Source organism: Martes martes, assembly GCF_963455335.1.
Source record: "Martes martes genome assembly, chromosome: 3".
Lineage (NCBI taxonomy): Eukaryota > Metazoa > Chordata > Mammalia > Carnivora > Mustelidae > Martes > Martes martes.
The window spans coordinates 123151185-123170221 of NC_137890.1; the positions used below are offsets into that span (position 1 = coordinate 123151185).

General features: G+C 41.3%; 1 protein-coding gene across 6 annotated transcripts in view; it reads right to left on the minus strand.

The window, feature by feature from the left end:
• Nucleotides 1–311: 311 nt before the first annotated feature.
• OSBPL6 (oxysterol binding protein like 6) overlaps nt 312–19037 on the minus strand; it is a 206096-nt gene continuing 187370 nt past the window's right edge. For all 6 annotated transcript variants that reach the window (XM_080797948.1, XM_080797946.1, XM_080797947.1 and 3 more), the window contains 10 exons: nt 14802–14889; nt 13853–14106; nt 12964–13101; nt 12340–12403; nt 10442–10520; nt 8708–8852; nt 6699–6843; nt 4922–5048; nt 3323–3445; nt 312–1796 (listed from right to left, as the gene is read on the minus strand). In XM_080797948.1, coding sequence (XP_080654074.1) covers nt 1688–1796; nt 3323–3445; nt 4922–5048; nt 6699–6843; nt 8708–8852; nt 10442–10520; nt 12340–12403; nt 12964–13101; nt 13853–14106; nt 14802–14889 — 1272 coding nt within the window. In that variant the 3' untranslated portion in view covers nt 312–1687. The remainder of the gene's footprint in view (nt 1797–3322; nt 3446–4921; nt 5049–6698; nt 6844–8707; nt 8853–10441; nt 10521–12339; nt 12404–12963; nt 13102–13852; nt 14107–14801; nt 14890–19037) is intronic.

Below are 19037 nucleotides of genomic sequence, written 5' to 3' on the forward strand. Positions count from 1 at the left end.
GAGGGCAGATGGGCGGCGGGATGGCTTCAGAACTGAAACACTGCTCCACCTAGTGGAGACTCCGGAGTTTCCCCTTCCGCTCTCCGCAGTGGTTAGGGTTTGAGAGTGGATTAGTCATTCATGAGGAATGCTTTGCTGAGGAGAAAGAACACTAAAATCAACACCTCATAACCAAATGTAAAATGTCAATAACCTTGTTATCAGAGTTTAAAATAGCACTTAAAGCCTGATGGTAAGATTCCAAGAATAAAGCATATGTAATTTTATAATTCTCTAGGAAAAACTCAGAAGAGTTTTTTTTGTTTTTTTTTAACATACAGGCATTTATATAGTCATCTACGTGCAGAAACTCAGGAACACTGATGCAAGTTTCTTACAAAAGCCTCTGTATATTGGAAGAAAAAACAAATCCTGAAGTATGCAAAGCATATTTCTGCCCCCCCCCGCCACCCCCCCCCACCCCGGCTTTTGTTGGGATGGATAAATTCCTTAGCTTATTTTATTATCTCTGCCAATAGCAAGGCAAATGCCTAATAGGTCGTTACGTATCATACAGAATCACTTGATGGGAATATAAAATACGGTTTTGCATAGAACTCATTTAAACAATGCAAATAAGCTACCAGTACGCCCGGTTCTGCTCCCAGTGGGTTTCCGCGAGTGCCCACAGCTTGGGCCCAGGACCAGACGCAGGTTACGTTGTGTTTCGCTCAAAAATAGCTCCGTTTGCAGTGACTCCTAAGCCCGCGCAGAAATCCCACAGGCTTTCTGTTACTTCCTTCTGTGGTTTTAACACTGATGCCAAGTGTTCAAATCAAATACAGATATTGCCAAAGAACAGGGCACACTGTGAGATTAGGTGGAAGAGGGTTTATTATCTGGTCGCAGGACAGGAACTTGACGAGCCATGTGAATACAGAGATCTACTGAGCACACCTTTTCCTTCTTGCCCTTCAGACAGATGAGACAGGAACCAACACATCAAAGCAAAGCATGTGTAGTTTACTTTTTGAAAATCCACTTACGTGAGTCTCTTACTTGTTCTGATCCCAGAAAGTGAATCACGCCATGATTCCAAAGAGCCGTCCCTCACATTAACCTATGAGCACACATTTAAAAAATGATTTATTGTACATCTTTGCATTTCTTAAGGCATGAACAATGGCGTACAGATGGAACAGGGTCTGAGGAGTATCACATCTTTTTTGACAAGGTCAGCACAAGTACACCACATCCAACAGACACACTCGACGTCTGAGCTGACCGACTGCCGTGGCCCAGGAGCTTCTATGATGCGGGTATGGTGCTTCCGCACAAAGCCCGAACGCGTGGTTTACATGTAGTGTTGCTTTAAGCGTTCTGGATCAGCTTTAAGCACCAGTTACAGTTTGTTTTCTTTACAAACACTTCAGACTTTGGGTTTTGTATTCTGCTCCTTTTATTCGGCTTCTCAAGGAGGGCGTGGATGTTTTTTAAGGGATATGGTTGCAGCAAAACAGAAAGGATCCAAAAGTGGTTAGGGGCCTCGTCTAATGCACTTCTGAAAGTCCATTATAAAGATGAATAGAAAAGCAAACGGTCGGTTTTCAGTCGACCCAGAAACCACGCGGAGCTCTAGGAAACATAATTGTGCATAGTTATTTATTCATTCAGAGCGTGATATGTTGGCTAGCTCTACATTCCCAGTTTACCAAAGAACAGGGCTGTCTACTTTGCTAAACCCAGGGTCCTTCCGCAGCTCCCAGTAGGTATCATTAGAAACCCAGGCTTCTCTTTGATTGGCATCAATAACTTTTCTGTGGAAATACAAAAATCAACATTAGACACAAATGACGTCAAGGTGGCCTGGTCATTGGACCCTCTCCTGTAGATAGGATGTGTATGGAAAAGGGGTACTTCGTAATCCAATTAGTGTCCCATCTGCTTATTGATGACTTGACCATTTTTTTTTAAGATTTTATTTATTTATTTGTCAGAGAGAGAGACAGCAAGCATATGAGCAGGGGGAGTGGCAGGCAGAGGAAGAGAGAGAAGAAGGCTCCCTGCTGAGCAGGGAGCCTGACATTGGGCTCAATCCCAGCACCCTGGGATCATGACCTGAGGCAGACACTTAACTGACTGAGCCACACAGGTGTCCCTATCTTGACTATTTTTGACCAAAAAGAAACTCCGTTTTGTTTGTGTTATTTGTATGAAATAGGATGGGGTCAGGGGAAAGGGACAAAGGGCACAAATAAATCACTTCTAGGCAAGGCTAGAAAGTGAAATGCCCCCCCCGCCCCATCAGGTACAGAAGGCCTACGTGGCACAGTCATTGACTCTTGATTTCAGCTCAGGTCATGATCTCAGGTTGTGAGATCGAATCCTGCATTGGGCTCCAAGCTCAGTGCGGAGTCTGCTCTGGATTCTCTTTCTCTCTCCCTCTGCTCCTCCCCGGATACGCTCTCCCTCTCTCAAGTAAATCTCCAAAAAATAAATAAATAAATAAATAAATAAATAAATAAATAAATAAATAAATAAAATAAAATAAAATAGAAAGAAAGAAAGAAAGAAAGAAAAAGCACGTACAAGTTCTATACTAAGAGCTTCAGGCCCCAGACCCACAAGAATACTGCTTTGCTTGCTGGGAAGAGTACGCAACCACAGTAGTCCGTGAGCCCTGGTATGGTCCACAACCAGAGTGCACTTTCAACATCGAAAGGGCAAGGCTACATTCCTCCCCAAGACAGTCATGAGAAGGCAATTCTGAAGGATAGGAGGTTATTCTGGGCTGATATGTCCTGGCTCTGGAGGGTAACAGATGGATTTGGAAAACACAGCTTCATCTGTGTGATTTATATATAATCCTTCAAATAATCCTGTAATAATCACCCATGACCGTACCACAGAAGAACCAAAATCTGAACGACACAAGCCCCGTACGACAGAAATAAAATCAAACACTAATGAAGCCAGGATGACCTTGTGGGCAGTGGGGGTCCCACTGTGGCCTTGAGCTGAGGGGTGGAAACAAGTTTCCACCATTCTCAATGCTGTAGCTGGAGTACAGAGAGCAGTGTGGGCAAGGCCCTCACTCTTCCTGCTGTCCATGAAAAGAAAAGAGCCGTGGAAGAGAACTGACTTGTATGGTTGCAGACTGTTCACAAGGGCAAAATCTAGTCTAATACCTCCACTACCAAAACCAAAGTTACCCTAATCAGTTTAATTTTAAGCTGCTTGCACACTAAACTATGCCTCATTTTCTCTTTTCACCTGGGGTTTCTCATGGCTGGTGGCCATCATTTGCAAAACATGAACTTGTTATGGGCATGAACTGACTTACTTAAAAAATTTTGGTATGTGTTCAAGGTTGTTTTCTTCCATGTAGCGCCTTCGAGATCTCTGGAGTTCCTCCACTCTTTGCTTCTCTGCTGCTGCAGCTTCTAAATTTCCTTCTTCCAAAAACCTAAGCAGAACACAGTTATCCCTCTAATTGTCATCCTCTCTGCTGAGAAAAAAAATAATCTTGTCTTGTATAAAATTACCTTCTAATTGCTGAGACTATAACATGGTGAAGGGTCATACTCTGATAATGTCGTCTTGCCCCTGCCCCAGGCCACGCTACCTCTGTCTGCCTGCCCACCAGTCACATACTTGCTGTGTACGTCAACTGAAATATTGTGTACAGCAGTGCAAACATGGAAGGGGACTAGTTTGGCCTTGGAGACTCTCCTGTGCTCTCTAACTTGAGATTTTCAGGATAATGGGAGAGCCCAGGCTCCCGACAGTATGAAGTACAGGGTTGGGCTCCTTTTTCATATTATCTGAAAAACACTTGGTCAGGGCCAGAGGAGGGAGGATGGTAGTTAGCTGTTCTCCACCTACTTTTAGAAGAGCCTGAGAGGGAAGGAGTTTCCCTGTTTTACTTTTTGTCACCAGTTTTACTGGAGAGAGTAAAATTGGTGACAAAAAGAGAATCTAACACTGGGGGAAATTACCAAAGCCCACAAAAAGGAAACGAATCATAAATGAAATTCGGGAAGGGAATATTGGAACAGAACGGAGAAAGAAAAGGCAGTCCCAGTGGTGTTTTGTAAAACCTGTATTTAAATTTCAAAGTGAGAGCAAAGAACAGGGATTCAATGGGATGCCTACAGGAAGTTCGTTGATATGTTGGAATGTCAGACAATGAGACCTCACGTTCCAGGGGCAGAGGGGGTGGGGGGTGGGGCATGGTGTAAGAGGACTGAAGAGTAAGACATTCAACACTGGAACATTTTGGCAGAAAACACATAAAGCCACAGTTACACTGGAAACAGAAAATTATCTTGGGGGGAATTTGTGTGACATACAGAATTTCTGGAAAAGGTATAATTAACTCTGTGGGAATGGACAACAGGCACATAGAACTATTTAATAAAAACTAAGAATCAGAAGGTGTTAAAGGGACTGCATTTTGAGTACATCTCACATCCCGTGGGATCAAAAGCACGCTGGACAAACTCCAGACGTTGACTCGGAGCACTTCTAGATGCTCCTTTAACTCATCATCTTCTTCTTTTTCAGGTTAAAAGATAGTCCACATGACAGAGTAGTAGAAGTACAGAGGTGAAAACCCTGGGGGGGGGCGGTTAGTGGAGCAAGTTCATGAATTTGCACACTGCTGGTGAGTCTGGGGCAGGGCGGCAGGAACCTTTTGTTAAGAAAACTGTGTTATCTTCTGTGGGAAACTTTGTTGAGCTAAGTGTCAGTCACGATCACCCGCGAATACCGTCTTAGCTAGGGTGGAAGGCTCAGATAGTATGGAGTGACTAAGGGAATGAGGGAATTCACGAATGATTCCATGAATACATAAATGAGGGTGGCGAAAATAAGCCTCGATGGCATCTAGAGCGCCACACGGTGATCTAGCGTCCGTTTCAAACATGGTTGTCCTACTCACCTCTGATCTGGCCGGAACCGGGCGTCTGTTGGTGGAAGGAGATCTTTTAGGACAGGATCTAGCTCATTGAGCTCGATAGCAAACCTCGTGAAGCCATAGTAGAGCTCATAGTTGGTTGGCATGGAACCTGAAATGCCAATAAACCACCGTGAGTGGCAGAGAGGTTTAAGGAAGCCTGCAGAAGCTGACTTAACCCAGGCACTTAGCTAATATCCACACAAAGAACTAAATTTGTAGTCCTAAAAATCAGATTAAGATTTTCCTTAAGCAAATTAAGTTGGTTGTGTTCTCCTAGATAGGAAACTTGGTGTTAGTTATCAGAACTGGTAGGTTCATATATTTAATAAAATCCAGCCTTTATTTTTAATTTTTTTTTATTTTTTAAAGATTTTATTTATTTATTTGAGAGAGAGAGAGTAAGAGAGGGAGAGAGAGAGAGAGCATGAGAAGGGGGATGGTCAAAGGGAGAAGCAGACTCCCTGCCAGGCAGGGAGCCCCATATGGGACTCGATCCCAGGACTCCAAGATCATGACCCGAGCCGAAGGCAGTCGCCCAACCAACCGAGCCACCCAGGCACCCCTAAAATCCAGCCTTTAAAATAAAACTTTGTACATAGAGTACTCTTTACTGGGTAAACAATGCCATCATTTTTCTCTCAAATGTTCAACTGGGTAACTAAATCCCAGGGTGATGAACTAGGAACATTAAGATTTCACCAGAAACACAGTATACTTCCTTTTAGAAACAGAAAAAAATGCAGATCTAAATTAATATGTATTGGCACTCTTTAACGAAACTCAAAGGAGGATCTCTGTATACTTTGCTCGTTGGTGTATTCCAGGCTCTTACAGAGTAAAGCTTGATGCATAGTCACTACTCAAGAAATAGCTGCTGAATGAACTAACCACTCCACCAGCAGGAAATTGAAATACTTATTGAGGTCTCTTAGTAAACCAACTAATTTTAAAGTTAGGACTTAACTGACAAAATTGCAATGAAAATAAATATCATGTGGACACTTGTTGTATTTACCCTTGATATTCAATTATCGTTAGTGTATTTTTAAAATTTATTTTTATTTTTTGTTTAAAGATTTTATTTACTTATTCGACAGACAGAGATCACAAGCAGGCAGAGACAGGCACAGAGAGAGGAGGAAGCAGGCTCCCCGCTGAGCGGTGAGCCCAATTCGGGGCTCCATCCCAGGACCCTGGGATCATGACTGAGCCGAAGGCAGAGGCTTTAACCCACTGAGCCACCCAGGCACCCCCAATTATTGCTAGTGTATTACCAGAACTCTCGATATCTTTTATTCAATGTCAACATATTGCAGCTTTTTGCTGCCCAAGTGAGATGATCACTTATTCTGGTTAAGTTATTGACTTTGTGGATTAGAGATGTTTGTAGGCTTTCCCCTTGTTTTATTAGAACAGAGAATAAATGAGTAAGGAGTTAAGTCTGAATAGTTCGATTGTGTGAACTCTTTAATAAACAAACTTCACTTTTGAATGTAGGCATTACATTTAGAATCACTTTACAGGAAGCCTCGTCTCTAACCACATGTCAGATTTGGCCTCAATTTCATAATTCCTGATTATCAAAAGTTGGGATTTACCTAATTTGAATGTTAAGTATAAAATATATGCTTACCTTAAGCATCTATGATTTTAATCTCACAATGAAAGAAGCCTATGTTGAACTGCCTGAGATGTGACATTCCCTTCCTTCTGTCACTCAAGGTGCCCTCCGGACACAAGGCACTCCCGCCCATCTCACCTGGTCTCCAGATGCACTTTGCAGAGGGGGCCACGCCACAGTAGAGCCCTTCATGCCACTTCCCAAAAAGCCGGTGCACCACCTTCCCCTCCTGATCCATCACGACCCCCTGGACCTCATTCACATTAGAATTCCAGTAATTCACCTGGAAAAACCAAACCCCAGTGGAAATATCCAATCTCTTTCAAAACACCAATCCCTATAATTTCCATATGGAAAACATTCTTAACTTTGAAGTCGCTCATTCAAACCACTTCCAGAAAGGGATCATCTCTACTCTATGCTAGGGCAGAGAAGGCTTAGCTTCTCTCCTAATAACCTAGTATTAATTTATCGGTTGGTGATTTCCTCCATAGACGCCCCTGTCTCAGATTTTCCCTTTGTTCATGGATGTTAATGACTTTCAATAGGCCATGCTGTACAAGTCACTTGGGAAGTAATTTTTATAGAGTCTGTAAACAGCTAAATTTCATGAGGAAAACCCTGCTCTGGCCCTCTTCTGGCCATGCTTCTTCCTAGGAGATGAGAAGTCTGGGCATTCATCCACCTGGATCCCATGGCCCCCTTCTCAATTAGGCCCCAGAATTATTCTTCCAACCACTCTAAGCTTCTTCCACAGCCCACACTGGCCTTTTCTTTGGATTCCTCCATCTAAAGGGCAGACTGTCCACCACCAGGGTGTGAATGAGGCCTGAGGGGCAGCCAACGGTGGCCGTTTGAGCTTGGATACAGCTTGGATGTAGAGCTGGACTGCCTTCGATCGGGTGGGTGAGGCCCCCTGTGAAGCATGACAGAGGCCGCCACAGGCCGGGAGAGAGCGGGAAGACCATGCATCAGGGCTGGCTCTCCTGCGCTGCCAGGTTTCCAGCCCAGAGTTCTAAAGTGCCCAACCTAGCCTCACGGACTTTGTTATAAAAGGTGTATTTGTCAAGGTGAAAGAACAGAACATAAGTTATGTGAGAGACTGTAGGTCTGGTCTATAATTTTTAATTTACAAATTTTAAATATTTACACATATGGAATGGGGCCTCCATCTGTACTTTGGCCCTGAGCTTTGCAAATATTAGGGACAGGACTAAATTGAGAAGCTTCTCGTGGTCTGCAAAACTAAATGCACACATTGACTGTCATCACCCAATCAGAGCAAGTAATGATCCTGTCCTCTCAGTTCTGAGCCACCTAATGAGTCCAAAAGGAGAAAAACAGGAAAATGGGGGAAACATCTTGAGCAAAAATAAAGATCTTCGATTAAAACTAATATGACCTTCCAGTACGGCTTCAAAGGATTTCACTAAGAAGACAACATTTTGAGTTTTAAGACTTCAATATGTTACTTGTTTTTGCCACAGTAGAACAAGATCAGAGTAGAATAGATAAAAGGGCTGGTAGAGTTTCTGTACCATGAATTCGGGAACACATCTATCCATGAGGGCGAGACTGTGTGTTCCACTTGAGACCAGAGTGACTGAGGAAAATGCTGTTGTGTAGGCATTCTACCTCAGGAATCTTTTCTTGTTAATCAAGGTGACGCTTTTTCTTGGATCATCATAGTGGCAGAGTTGGATAAGCTTATAGTGACTGGAAGTTATTCACATGCACCCTCAGAAAATGACAAATGCATTATAATTAGCTTCCTAAAATAAGATCACTTGACTCTGTTGCAATCAAGCAGGAACAGAAATAGAAACTAGAAGACTTGCTACAGGCAAGAAGTGTTTTCTGGAATTTTACTTAATGAATACTGACTGGCCGCTTAAAAAGAAAATTCTTTAGAAAGAAGAGTAGTTCTTCTGTTTTGAGATGGTGCCTTTTTTGACCTCCACATGCTTGGAATTCTGCACGCCTTGAGTAACTCCACCAGTCGGTTCTGCTTTCTTTTATCTAACGTGTCCTTAAGGATCAATGATATGGGGCAGTCTCACTAGCTGTTGTTTAAGGTAACTTATAATTCTCCTTTACAAAGCGTTTTATACTCTTTTCTTCTTTACTGTTGGAAGATTACCATTTACCTTGACAAATGTGAGTTTGCAAATGCAAACACTGCTTTTGGTATTTCTAATGGTTACTTCTCCATAATGCTCTATCCACCTCCTCCCACTGAGAATGTTGTGTATGCACGTGGTGACTTTATTCCATACATAGCAATCTCCATACCTAGTGAAGAATACAATGTTGGTTAAAAACAATGAAGGTCACAAATAGATAGTACTGTTTCTACAACTGAGAATATCTTTGGCCAAAGCTTCCTTTTCCTCTAATTTCTCTGTTGAAAGTTTCTATGTAGTCAAGGACATTTGTAATAGGACTCATTCCTTTAAGGAACACTTCAGTACTTTCTATAGTCTAGGTGCTAAAGCTACTAAGTTGAATAGGACCCGTCTCTTGCTCTCTTGGAGCCAACAGTATGGGAGGAGTAGACAGATGTGGCAAAAAGTACTTATAATAAAATGTGATGAGGACGTGTCATGAGAACACAGAAGGGGAGTTCTTAGATCTGCCTGGAACGTGGGGTGAGTATCAAGGAAGACTTCCTGGAGAAGGCTGGAATCCATCTAAGCTTGGAGGATAGGTAGGCACTGTAGGCCAGGGAAAGGCACTGACAAGGCCATAGAGGCCAGAATACCATGATGTATCTGGGGGCCTGCCAGTGGCATACGTGAGCAGGTGTCGGGGTGGCAAGTCTGGGAAGGTGACAAGGCAGAGCAGGGAAGGCCTTTAACAATGCACCAGTGAGTCTGGATTCAATGGTCCATTGTGGAAGGATCTGAGGGAGCAGATAGGCATGATAGGATGTACCTTTAAGAAAGACTACCCTGAGGATGGACATTGTTTCCTACTCAGAATTAAGACCAAAGATATGAATAATTCTTTGAGAAAAGACTGGTGATCACAGACAGCGCATGTCTAATGCAAATTCTGGGTTACAGAAGGTTATAGAGTTTCTGCCAAGGAATGAGGTGACATAGCTTCAGATCACCTTGAAGTTTGCACATGATCTGTATTTTCAAATAAAGTGTTATTTCAAAATAAAATAAAACACTTCTAAGTTTCTAAAAAAATTTATGAATTGGTATGATGCAGTCTCACTACGCAGCTGGGAAAACTCTCTTCTCAAGAGTTTGCAAATATTTAAATCTATTTTGTGGTCCTGGGGTTCCTCTCTCCCCCACCTTCCTTCATATTCAATTCACCAGCAAATTCTGTCACTGAATAAACAAAAAGAAAAACCAAACAACAACAACCAACTGAAGAAAGAAACAAAAACAACCAAGCCTTTGGCTTCAATGAAAACTTCAATTAATTTTAAAAATTCACAGGCTACATCCTTTAGAAAAATACCATGAAAGGATTCCATCACTCTTCTTTAATAAACTAACTTACACATTAAAAATAGTTCCAGGATCTAAGATGAATTCAAAAGTGAAAATATATATTGTATAGAAAAAAAGTTCTAAAAAGAGAAACTTCTTATAAAATGCAAACTAACAAGGTATCTGGGGCAGGTAAGGTAGCTGGCTTTGACTTGATGAACAGAGAATGTAAAGAGAGAAGCAGGGAGCTTTGATACATATGCCAAGTACTCATTTGCTTTCGTGGGGGTCCATTCTCCAAACTTTGGAGAAGTTAACAGAAGCTTTAGGCATACGTGTAAATGGATCACTGGTACCTTCTAGAGTTTCAAAGACCCATTTCTGACTTAGAAAAGCACGTAAGACACCAAAAGGAAGATGAAAGCAACCTACTTCGGAAGCATGACATTCAGTGTTCCAACAGGCAGGATTTCCATGGACTTCCCCCAGAACTTGTTTTTCCATCTGATATCTAAACAACATAGGCAGAGGAGAAGAAACAGATATTCCATATCTAATCATTCAGTCTATAAAAACCAACATCTGTATTACACTCTATATTTCACAAAGAACTTTCACAATCAACAACTGATTCTATATTGTTGATTTAACAGCTCACATACCTGGGGATGGCCCAAGGTGAAAAAATTATGAACCAAAAAAATCTACTGTCTGTTCTCTGGAACACATGTTCCATATTTGTTTCAACAAATAAAACTGGGAAAAGCTCAGAACAGTATGTGTGCATGGGAATTCACATACACGTATATATACAGACTCTACCATGCTTTAATGTCTACATAATTGTTGTTTTAACTAAAAGTTTTAACTAAATGGTGGAAATCGTTAACATATATGTTAAAAATAAGACGTGTAGTAAAAATAAGTGCAGTATGGCAATACCGTTGATTTATATACACATTGATTTGAAAAGTTATAGGATTTGGGAAAACAGTAAAAAACAAAATCTCTAAATACGGAAAGGTAAGCAAAATTTATGAGAAAGTGAAATTAGCGAATGTGTTCCTACACTGGTTGTTAAGATATGGCCCAGGGCTCAGTGGTTTATCTCACATGATGGCTTTATGTTTTATTTGGGGGCACTCAGGTTTGCCTGTGCATATGTAATAACCAGTTGGCTCTATTTTGATGAATGAACTAAGTAAGGGAGCTTAGTGCTGTCTCCACAAAATTTATGACTCTTTGTTATGACCAAGAAATGATGTATTATTGTATTTTGCAATGAAATACAGTTACAGTGTTCTATCATATTGTGTGTTTTTAGAGTGAGAAAGGGCAGATAAGAAGAGACATTCTGTGAGCAATGAACCCCCCTTCCAAACACAAAAGAAAAATTTATACTTAATGATTAAACATACATATACAGTTGACCATTGAGCAACATGCATTTGAACTGCGTGGGTCCACTCACCAGCAGATATTTTTTTGATAAACACAGTACAGTACTATAAATGAATTTTCTCTTCCTTATGATTTTCTTAATAACATTTTCTTTCTTCTAGCTTACTTTACTGTGAGAATATAGTATATAATACATATAACATATAAAATACATGTTCCTGACCATTTATACTTTATAGGTAAGGTTTCTGGTCAATGGTAAGCTATCACTAGTTAAGTTTTGGGGGAGTCAAAAGTAGCACATGAATTTTAGACTGTGTGGGGGTCAGCCCCCTAACCCCAGTTTTGTTCAAGGCTCACCTGTATATATTTTTCTTTCTAAATGGATTTTGAAACTTGTAATTCTACGTGAGTTTTTAACATTCTGACTAAACAATGGGCACTGTACAAGTAGAGACTTCAATTCAAATCCCTGAACCTTGGTGAGTTAAAGACCACAAATCAGCATAATGTTTACCTATCTAAATAGGTCATGACCACAGATGATGAGACACAGAATCTTCTTTCACGATGAAGCTCTCCTTGCACACCCTCAAGAAGCAAGGAGGCAGTAGACAGAACCTCTATGTTACAGATGCAGACAATGAGGCATAATGAGGTTGAGTGATAGCCCTGAGTTGGCAGTCGGCACTGAGCTCTACTGCCCCTAGGGCTTTGTTTCCTAGGTATATAATCTCATCTCCTAGATGACACAGTTTCATATTTCAACCAAGAAATCTAATTTCTCAAACTGAATTCCATACTAATTGCTAACATTCTTTGAGTCCCAAAGGTAGAAATCTAACCTGAGCATAATGTACCTTTCAGAAACCAGAAACTGTTTCAAAGGCTTGCCAAGTGGATCTTGAAGTTATAATTGAAATACAAACCTTGCCAAAACACAAAATTCTTGGATTCACAGTGACAGGCAGAAATGGGTGGATGATGGCTAACCTGGTAATTAAAAACAAAAGAGAGGGCAATGACATCAGTGTTACAACTTCCATAAATGGGGGCGCCTGGGTGGCTCAGTGGGTTAAAGCCTCTGCCTTCGGCTCAGGTCATGATCCCAGGGTCCTGGGATCAAGCCCCGCATCGGGCTCTCTGCTCCATGGGGAGCCTGCTTCCTCCTCTCTCTCTGCCTGGCTCTCTGCCTACTTGTGATCTCTGTCTGTCAAATAAATAAATAAAATCTTTAAAACAAACAAACAAAAAAAACTTCCGTAAATGATCATTTTTTCCCAACATATATTGGCCACCCCCAAATAAAAACAATCAACTCATCCATCTCTATTACTGAATTATTCTCAGAACGTGTATGTAAGTAAATTACTTTCACTTTCACTTTAAGACTTCATGCTTAAACCCAGAGAACTTATAGACACGGACAGAGTTTTCTGTTAACTGATATCATAGCTCACTTCAAACTGTGGTTGATCAAAAAGCTGTTTCATCATCAACCGGTCCTCCTACAGTTTCTGCATAGAAACCTCACTTGAGTCAATGGGACTTACCTGTTCTGAGAAAAATCGGAATCCCTTGTCCTCTCGAATGCATTCGTAAGTCTCCCCAAGGACAGGGTTGAATGGCTTACTTCCTGCTCTGAAATAGGTGGAGCAATATCCTGAAACTGCAAATGCAGCAATAAGAACCTGTTAAAACATTTAAGAAAGGAAAATAATATAGGAGAGACTACTTCCAGGTCTGTTTGTCCCTTATTCCTCTAGATTTTACACACCCCTATCCGTGGGTGCTGATTGGATGGCATCTGCATTTTCCATTATCTGCACAGACTCTTCATAAACTCATGGGTAAAAAAAAGAGTGAAGAGGATGTGAAAGTCCTTGCATCTGAGGCCACTTATTCTTCATTCAGCTGTCACCCAGCTTCCTGAGTGTCACAGTGTTCAGAGGTTCTGAAACCCAGTTTATAGGTTCTGTCCTTCACACAACTTAGCGCCATGGGCAGGAGGCCTGTGGCTGCTGGTGCTTTCAGAAGGGCGGTCAAGCCTTCCACAGTCGGGTGCAGCAGAGGCCATGGGAAAGCACAAACAGGAGGTTCCTTTCTCTGACCCAAGTTCTTGAACACATGGGCTCTCTTGGCCTCCAGGAGAAGCTTCTAGAGCAAGGCTAGGCATGCCTTAAACCTGGAAGGAGTGTGATACCTTTACATCCTAACTTCGGAAACACTTGTGACCAAAGATAAGTCACAAAGCATACATCCTCTGTAGAAGTATCTGGAACTTTCGGGCCCTGCCCAGTTTGTGCAAATGAACTGTCTCCTCCTTCACCTATGCAGTGAGAATGTTATGCAGAAACCAAATATGCCATCGTAACGAATTCTGCCTTAGTCCATGCCTAGGATTGACAGCTCTCTGAGAGGCACTGCTGTGTTATGTATTACCATGCGCTCGTAGGGGTCGTCCGTTTCGGAAGCCTTGTCCAGAAGCTCGCTGTATTCGATTTCCTCACAGAGATGCTGCAGGGTGTTGAGTGGCTCATTCAGCTCCACAGGCATTGAGACTTTAGACAAGTCTTTACCAATGTTGTTCCTCAAGATATTCCACAGGTTAATGTTACTGGTGTCTGGACAGGGAGCTGGCAGGCATGTTCGACGTCCATTTCGGAAGGCTCCTCCTGTAAGCTCCCCATTCAAGACTGGAAGAGAGAGAAAGACAAGAAGCACGATAAAAGATACTTTGCTTTTTTGATTTCATAGCATCTGGGAAGGAAATAACTCTTTCAAATACTTCCGAATGTGATACATTTCTTAAGCCTCCGCTAGACTTTCTCAAGAGTGAATAAAATTATTTCAACACAGAGTTGCTAATAAATGCACAAAACATCAATGTACAAGTTTTTTTTTTAACGAGGTGTTACATATGCTCAAATATTATTCCAGAAAAGTCAAATTTTTTTTGTACTTTATTTATTTACTATTAGGAGTTTTTTAAATTTAATTTTATCTTTTTTTTCAGTGTTTCAAGATTTATTGTTTATGCACCACACCCAGTGCTCCATAAAATCCGTTCCCTCCTTAATGCCCACCACCAGGCTCACCAACCCCCCGCCAAAACCCTCAGAAAAGCCAAATTTTAAATAATTAAATACATTTAATAAGAAAGACTCAAACTTTTGGTTTTGGCAAGAAGTAAAAGCTTTTCATTTAAGCTTCTACCTAATGGATTTTTCAACCATTTACCTTAACAGATTATATAAATATAAAAGGTATTGAATGATCAGCTTGCTGCAAAGGGAACAATCAGTGAGGGAGAAAAAGGTTGTTCACTGAATCACCAGCGTTCTAACTTGGAAAGAAGACGGAACAACCTGGGAGCTGAAAGGATGCATACTTTGCCGAGAAATGTTGTCTGCAACACTGGTATTGTCTTCGGATATATTATCGCTCACATCACTGATGTAAGACTCATCATCTGAAGCCTGAAAAAGGGAAGAACACAGAAAGGATCAGAACCCTTGTTCAGTCTTGAAAAGTTAGAAAATCAAATGATTAAAAGCAAAATGTTGCCCAAATAAGCAAAAGCACAGGTCACAGGGGAAATGTACTTGGCATATGTACAAGGAACACTTGAGAGAGAGAGTGAGCCATGAGCCAGAATGTAGCATGGCTTGAAAGCAGCCTTTGTCTCTGAAGAGTGTCCTGCCTTAGTTGGGGTGGGGGGCTGGGGGAGGCCAGTAATCAGAAATATGTCAGCAAGAATGTACAAAAAAGGAGGGCTTATACGCCCACTAGGGAATCAGAAGGGGCTGCCCAGAGGAAATAAAATTGGCACTGGGTGTTGGAGAGGCTTTTAGAAGGAAAAGAAGCACAGGAAGAAAGGAGAGTGTGCAAAGGTGTGGAGAAACATGAGAGGAACGTTCCATTCCAGGAAGGCTCAGAAGTTGAGTAGTTGAGTGGCTGTAACAGAGGGTGGGGTGACCAGGAAGAGGGTCTGACTGTGAAGGTCTTTTCATGTCAACATAACAGGCTCCCATATAATCCCACCAGTTATTACATGCAAGGGGAAGACAGTTACATATTTTTTCAAACACAACTCCTCTTTTTATTTTTTTAATTTTATTTATTTATTTTTTATTATTACCATATTTAGTTTTCAGGAAAATGCCTGGCAGCTTTTCTTCAGGAGCTCAGATGACAGGCTACTACATGGATGTGGGTAGGAATACTGGCAGGTTAAGATGGCCACGATGAGGGTCGGGAAGCAAAGCTGCTTTGAGAGACATATTTGAAGATAATGGACAAAATTTGGCAGAGTATTTGGGGGTGAGGGAGGAAGATCCCGGGATGAGGGAAATCAAGAATGAAGCTACTCTCTCCAAGAGAACAGCATGGAATGAAAAGGAGAGCAAAATTTGCATGAGAATGAAATTAAGGGGTAACCTATGTACTAAGGGGAGTTAGAAATAGGTAAGATAAGAAAACAGCACAGTAGAGCCACTCAGAGAAACGGAAACCAACCTCTCTACTCTAGGCAAGGAAGCTGCTGACACTTACTTACTTTCTTCAAAGTGGAAATAATGTTACATTTTTCCCTGGACATATAATAAAACATTTTTACTGTAAAAAATAGATATTATATGAAGGTAAACAGATTATAGAAAAATTAACCATAATTCTATCATCTAATGGAAACCACTTCTAACATTTGGTGGATATTACCCCCAATGTCAAAATGCCTAAGCAAACATACTGGTCTATCTTTAGACACTGAACGAGGGGGTCAGTTTACATCTTGTTTTATAGTGTTCTCAATATATTTCCATGATCATAAATACAGCTCTCACCTTCATTTGGAATGGCAACATAATTCATTATACAGGTACAACACAAGGCATTTAGCCAGCATTTAAATGGTTTCCAACTTTTTATTATTGATAATACTGGGATGTACATCCTTGTAAATGTATTTCTGTGAATCTGTCTGGCAATTTCATTAATATTTATTCCTAGAAGTGAAATGGCTGGATCAAACGGGCCACATTTAGGCTAGAGGCTCAGGTTGCCAAATTGTTGTTCTCAAAGAGTATAGTAATTTGTTCTCACCAGCAGCATGTGAGAACATCCATCTCTCCACCCACTTAAACACTATGTATTATCAATCCTTTTTCAGTATCTATTCACCTAACATACATAAGAGATCTCTTTAAAAGTTTGCATTTCATCTTAGGTAAATTTGTTTTCTTCCACATATTTTTCAGTTCATCATCGAGGTTGCATTTGGCAAGTCTGCAATTTATTTTTTAATGCTGTTTATGCCTCTTTTTTTTCTTTTTGCCATGTAAAAGTTTTAAGTTTGTAGGTAACAAAAAACAATCAGTCCTTGCCTTTAAGGTTTCTGGATTTATTGTTGATGTTTTGAAAGTTAAAGTTGAGAAGAATTCCTATATTTAGGGAGAATAGTGACGGAGCTATTGCACACATAAATAAATAATGGAAGTTTTGTTTTGCAGCCTGAGCAAGTCTATAAAGATGGCAATTTGAGAATAAAGTCTTTTTCTGATTCATGTTTTCCCCCTGCAACTGGTTTCCAGTTCCTATTGACTACAAAAGAGCCAACGGTGAAATTATCAGGCACAGGAAAGCCACCTTCTTAAACTTGATAGGGGGATAAAAAAAAAAAAAAAAAAGGTAAATCAAACTCTTCTGCATGATTTTTCTTAAAAAATCTAATCATACCCAATTATGTCAGAGGAAACAAATGCCTGTTCAAACAAAATTCATGTTGCATGCCTGTGCACTGGCTTTAACATTTATTAAGAAAACATTCATGTTCACCCTACAAAAAGCTTTAATAGCCTATTCTTCTTGAATTTCTAATCTATTAGAAATATGTGATATATGTATTATAATATATGATAAAAATTGCCCAATACCCATTTCCTTCTAGAATGGATCATGCAGAATGTAAAACAATTCCCCAATGACAGTGGGCCCTGAGTAAGGTCTATATTCCCATATGTATGAGCAATAGCTAAGGCTTTGCTGTCTAGCTGTGGTCCATGCAAATTATCCTGTATATAAAGTTAAAGCTCTGCAGTATTATAATAAAACTGTTAATACATATTCATTCCCCAACCCCTGCCCCGCCCTGGTCAAGAAGTCCTGGGGACAAATATTTCTCCTGAAGAGCTTAGGCATTCAAAAGAGTTCAGGGAATTTTTTTTCTTTTTTTCCTAAATGCAACCAGGCATGTAGCCTTGTGGAAACAAGTTAATAGCAGAGGAAAGGAAATAGACCATTCTGGAAGCAAAACCAGCATTTTTTAAAGGAAGCAGACTATTCATTAAGAGAAGTGCATGGGTAGATATCACATAAAGAGGATTTTTGTCTCGCTCGTGGAAAACGTTAATGTAAGATAGCCCAGATGTTTCTCAGATTAACCATGTGTTAAAGTGCTATAAGCATTCCTTCATTCAGTTAGCAAATATTTGGCCTCTGGAAGGATCCAGAAGAATAGAAATTGCAAGAGGCTGCAGCTGGGAGCAGAGATCAGATTATAAGGGTCTTTGTATGATGGCTAAGATAGTTATCTTAAGGACACTGGGGAAACATGATCAGATTTGCACTTCAGAAAGATGAATCAGGCTGACCAGTGGAAAATGGATTAGAGGGGCAAGAAGGGAGGCAGGGAAGCCAGTAATGGGAACTGGTCAGGATCCGGGGGGCAAGATGATGGAGGACTGAGGAGCAGTAGTGCCAGTGAAGCTGGAGGAAGATGTATAGAATTTCGTAGTTTTTAGGTGAGTCATTAGAGAACTTAATGAGTGAATCAGTGTGGGTGGTGGGTCCTAGTAAGGCAGGTGCAGGGAAGGCTAACAGCCAGGCATTTGATGTAAACGCCTAGGCAAAGAGCAGTTGGACACGCAATGCAAGAAGTATGGGTAGGCTTCTCCCCACTTGGGGGTGTGTGTGTGGGTAGGCGCTTTGGTGATTAATCCATTTTGGGACATGCTGAATGAGAGGTTCTGTGGAGCTCCCAGGGGGCAATGTCTCCCAGGCGGCTCGTTATGTGGGACCTGAGCTGACTCATGCTCTCTCTTCAGACCTGTTCTCTCTTTGAGCTTTAGATCTGAATACCCAAATACTGGCCAGATAACTCCGCTGAGAGGTCTGGTCAGCTCACAATACCTCCAGGTGAACACATCATCTCCTGGCAGCCCCCTGTCCTTCCCTCTGCTGCCAGGATCACTCCTCCGCCAGAGCTGGTACCAACATGCTGCCTGGACTTGAGGAATAACCCACTTCGCGTCCCTTTCATTTCAGTATCATCAGTGTCTGTACAAGTGGCACTTGGCCCCTAGACGGTGTGCCGCCAAGAACTTAAAAATAGGGATACTGGGTGGCTTTCAGAGAGACAGCTGTAAAGTCATCATCTGATGGGTCAGAGCTCCAGAAACATGAAGCCAAATTTGACTGGAACCTGACTGAAGAAGGATGAAGGACTGGTCAGCAATGGGAGGTCAGAGAGAGGAGAGTCAGAAAAGAAAATGCTGGTAGTATGCCTTCAGCATGGTGGTCCCTGTGGGTACGACTGGCTCCTGGACACAAAGAGCCTGTCCACGTGGCA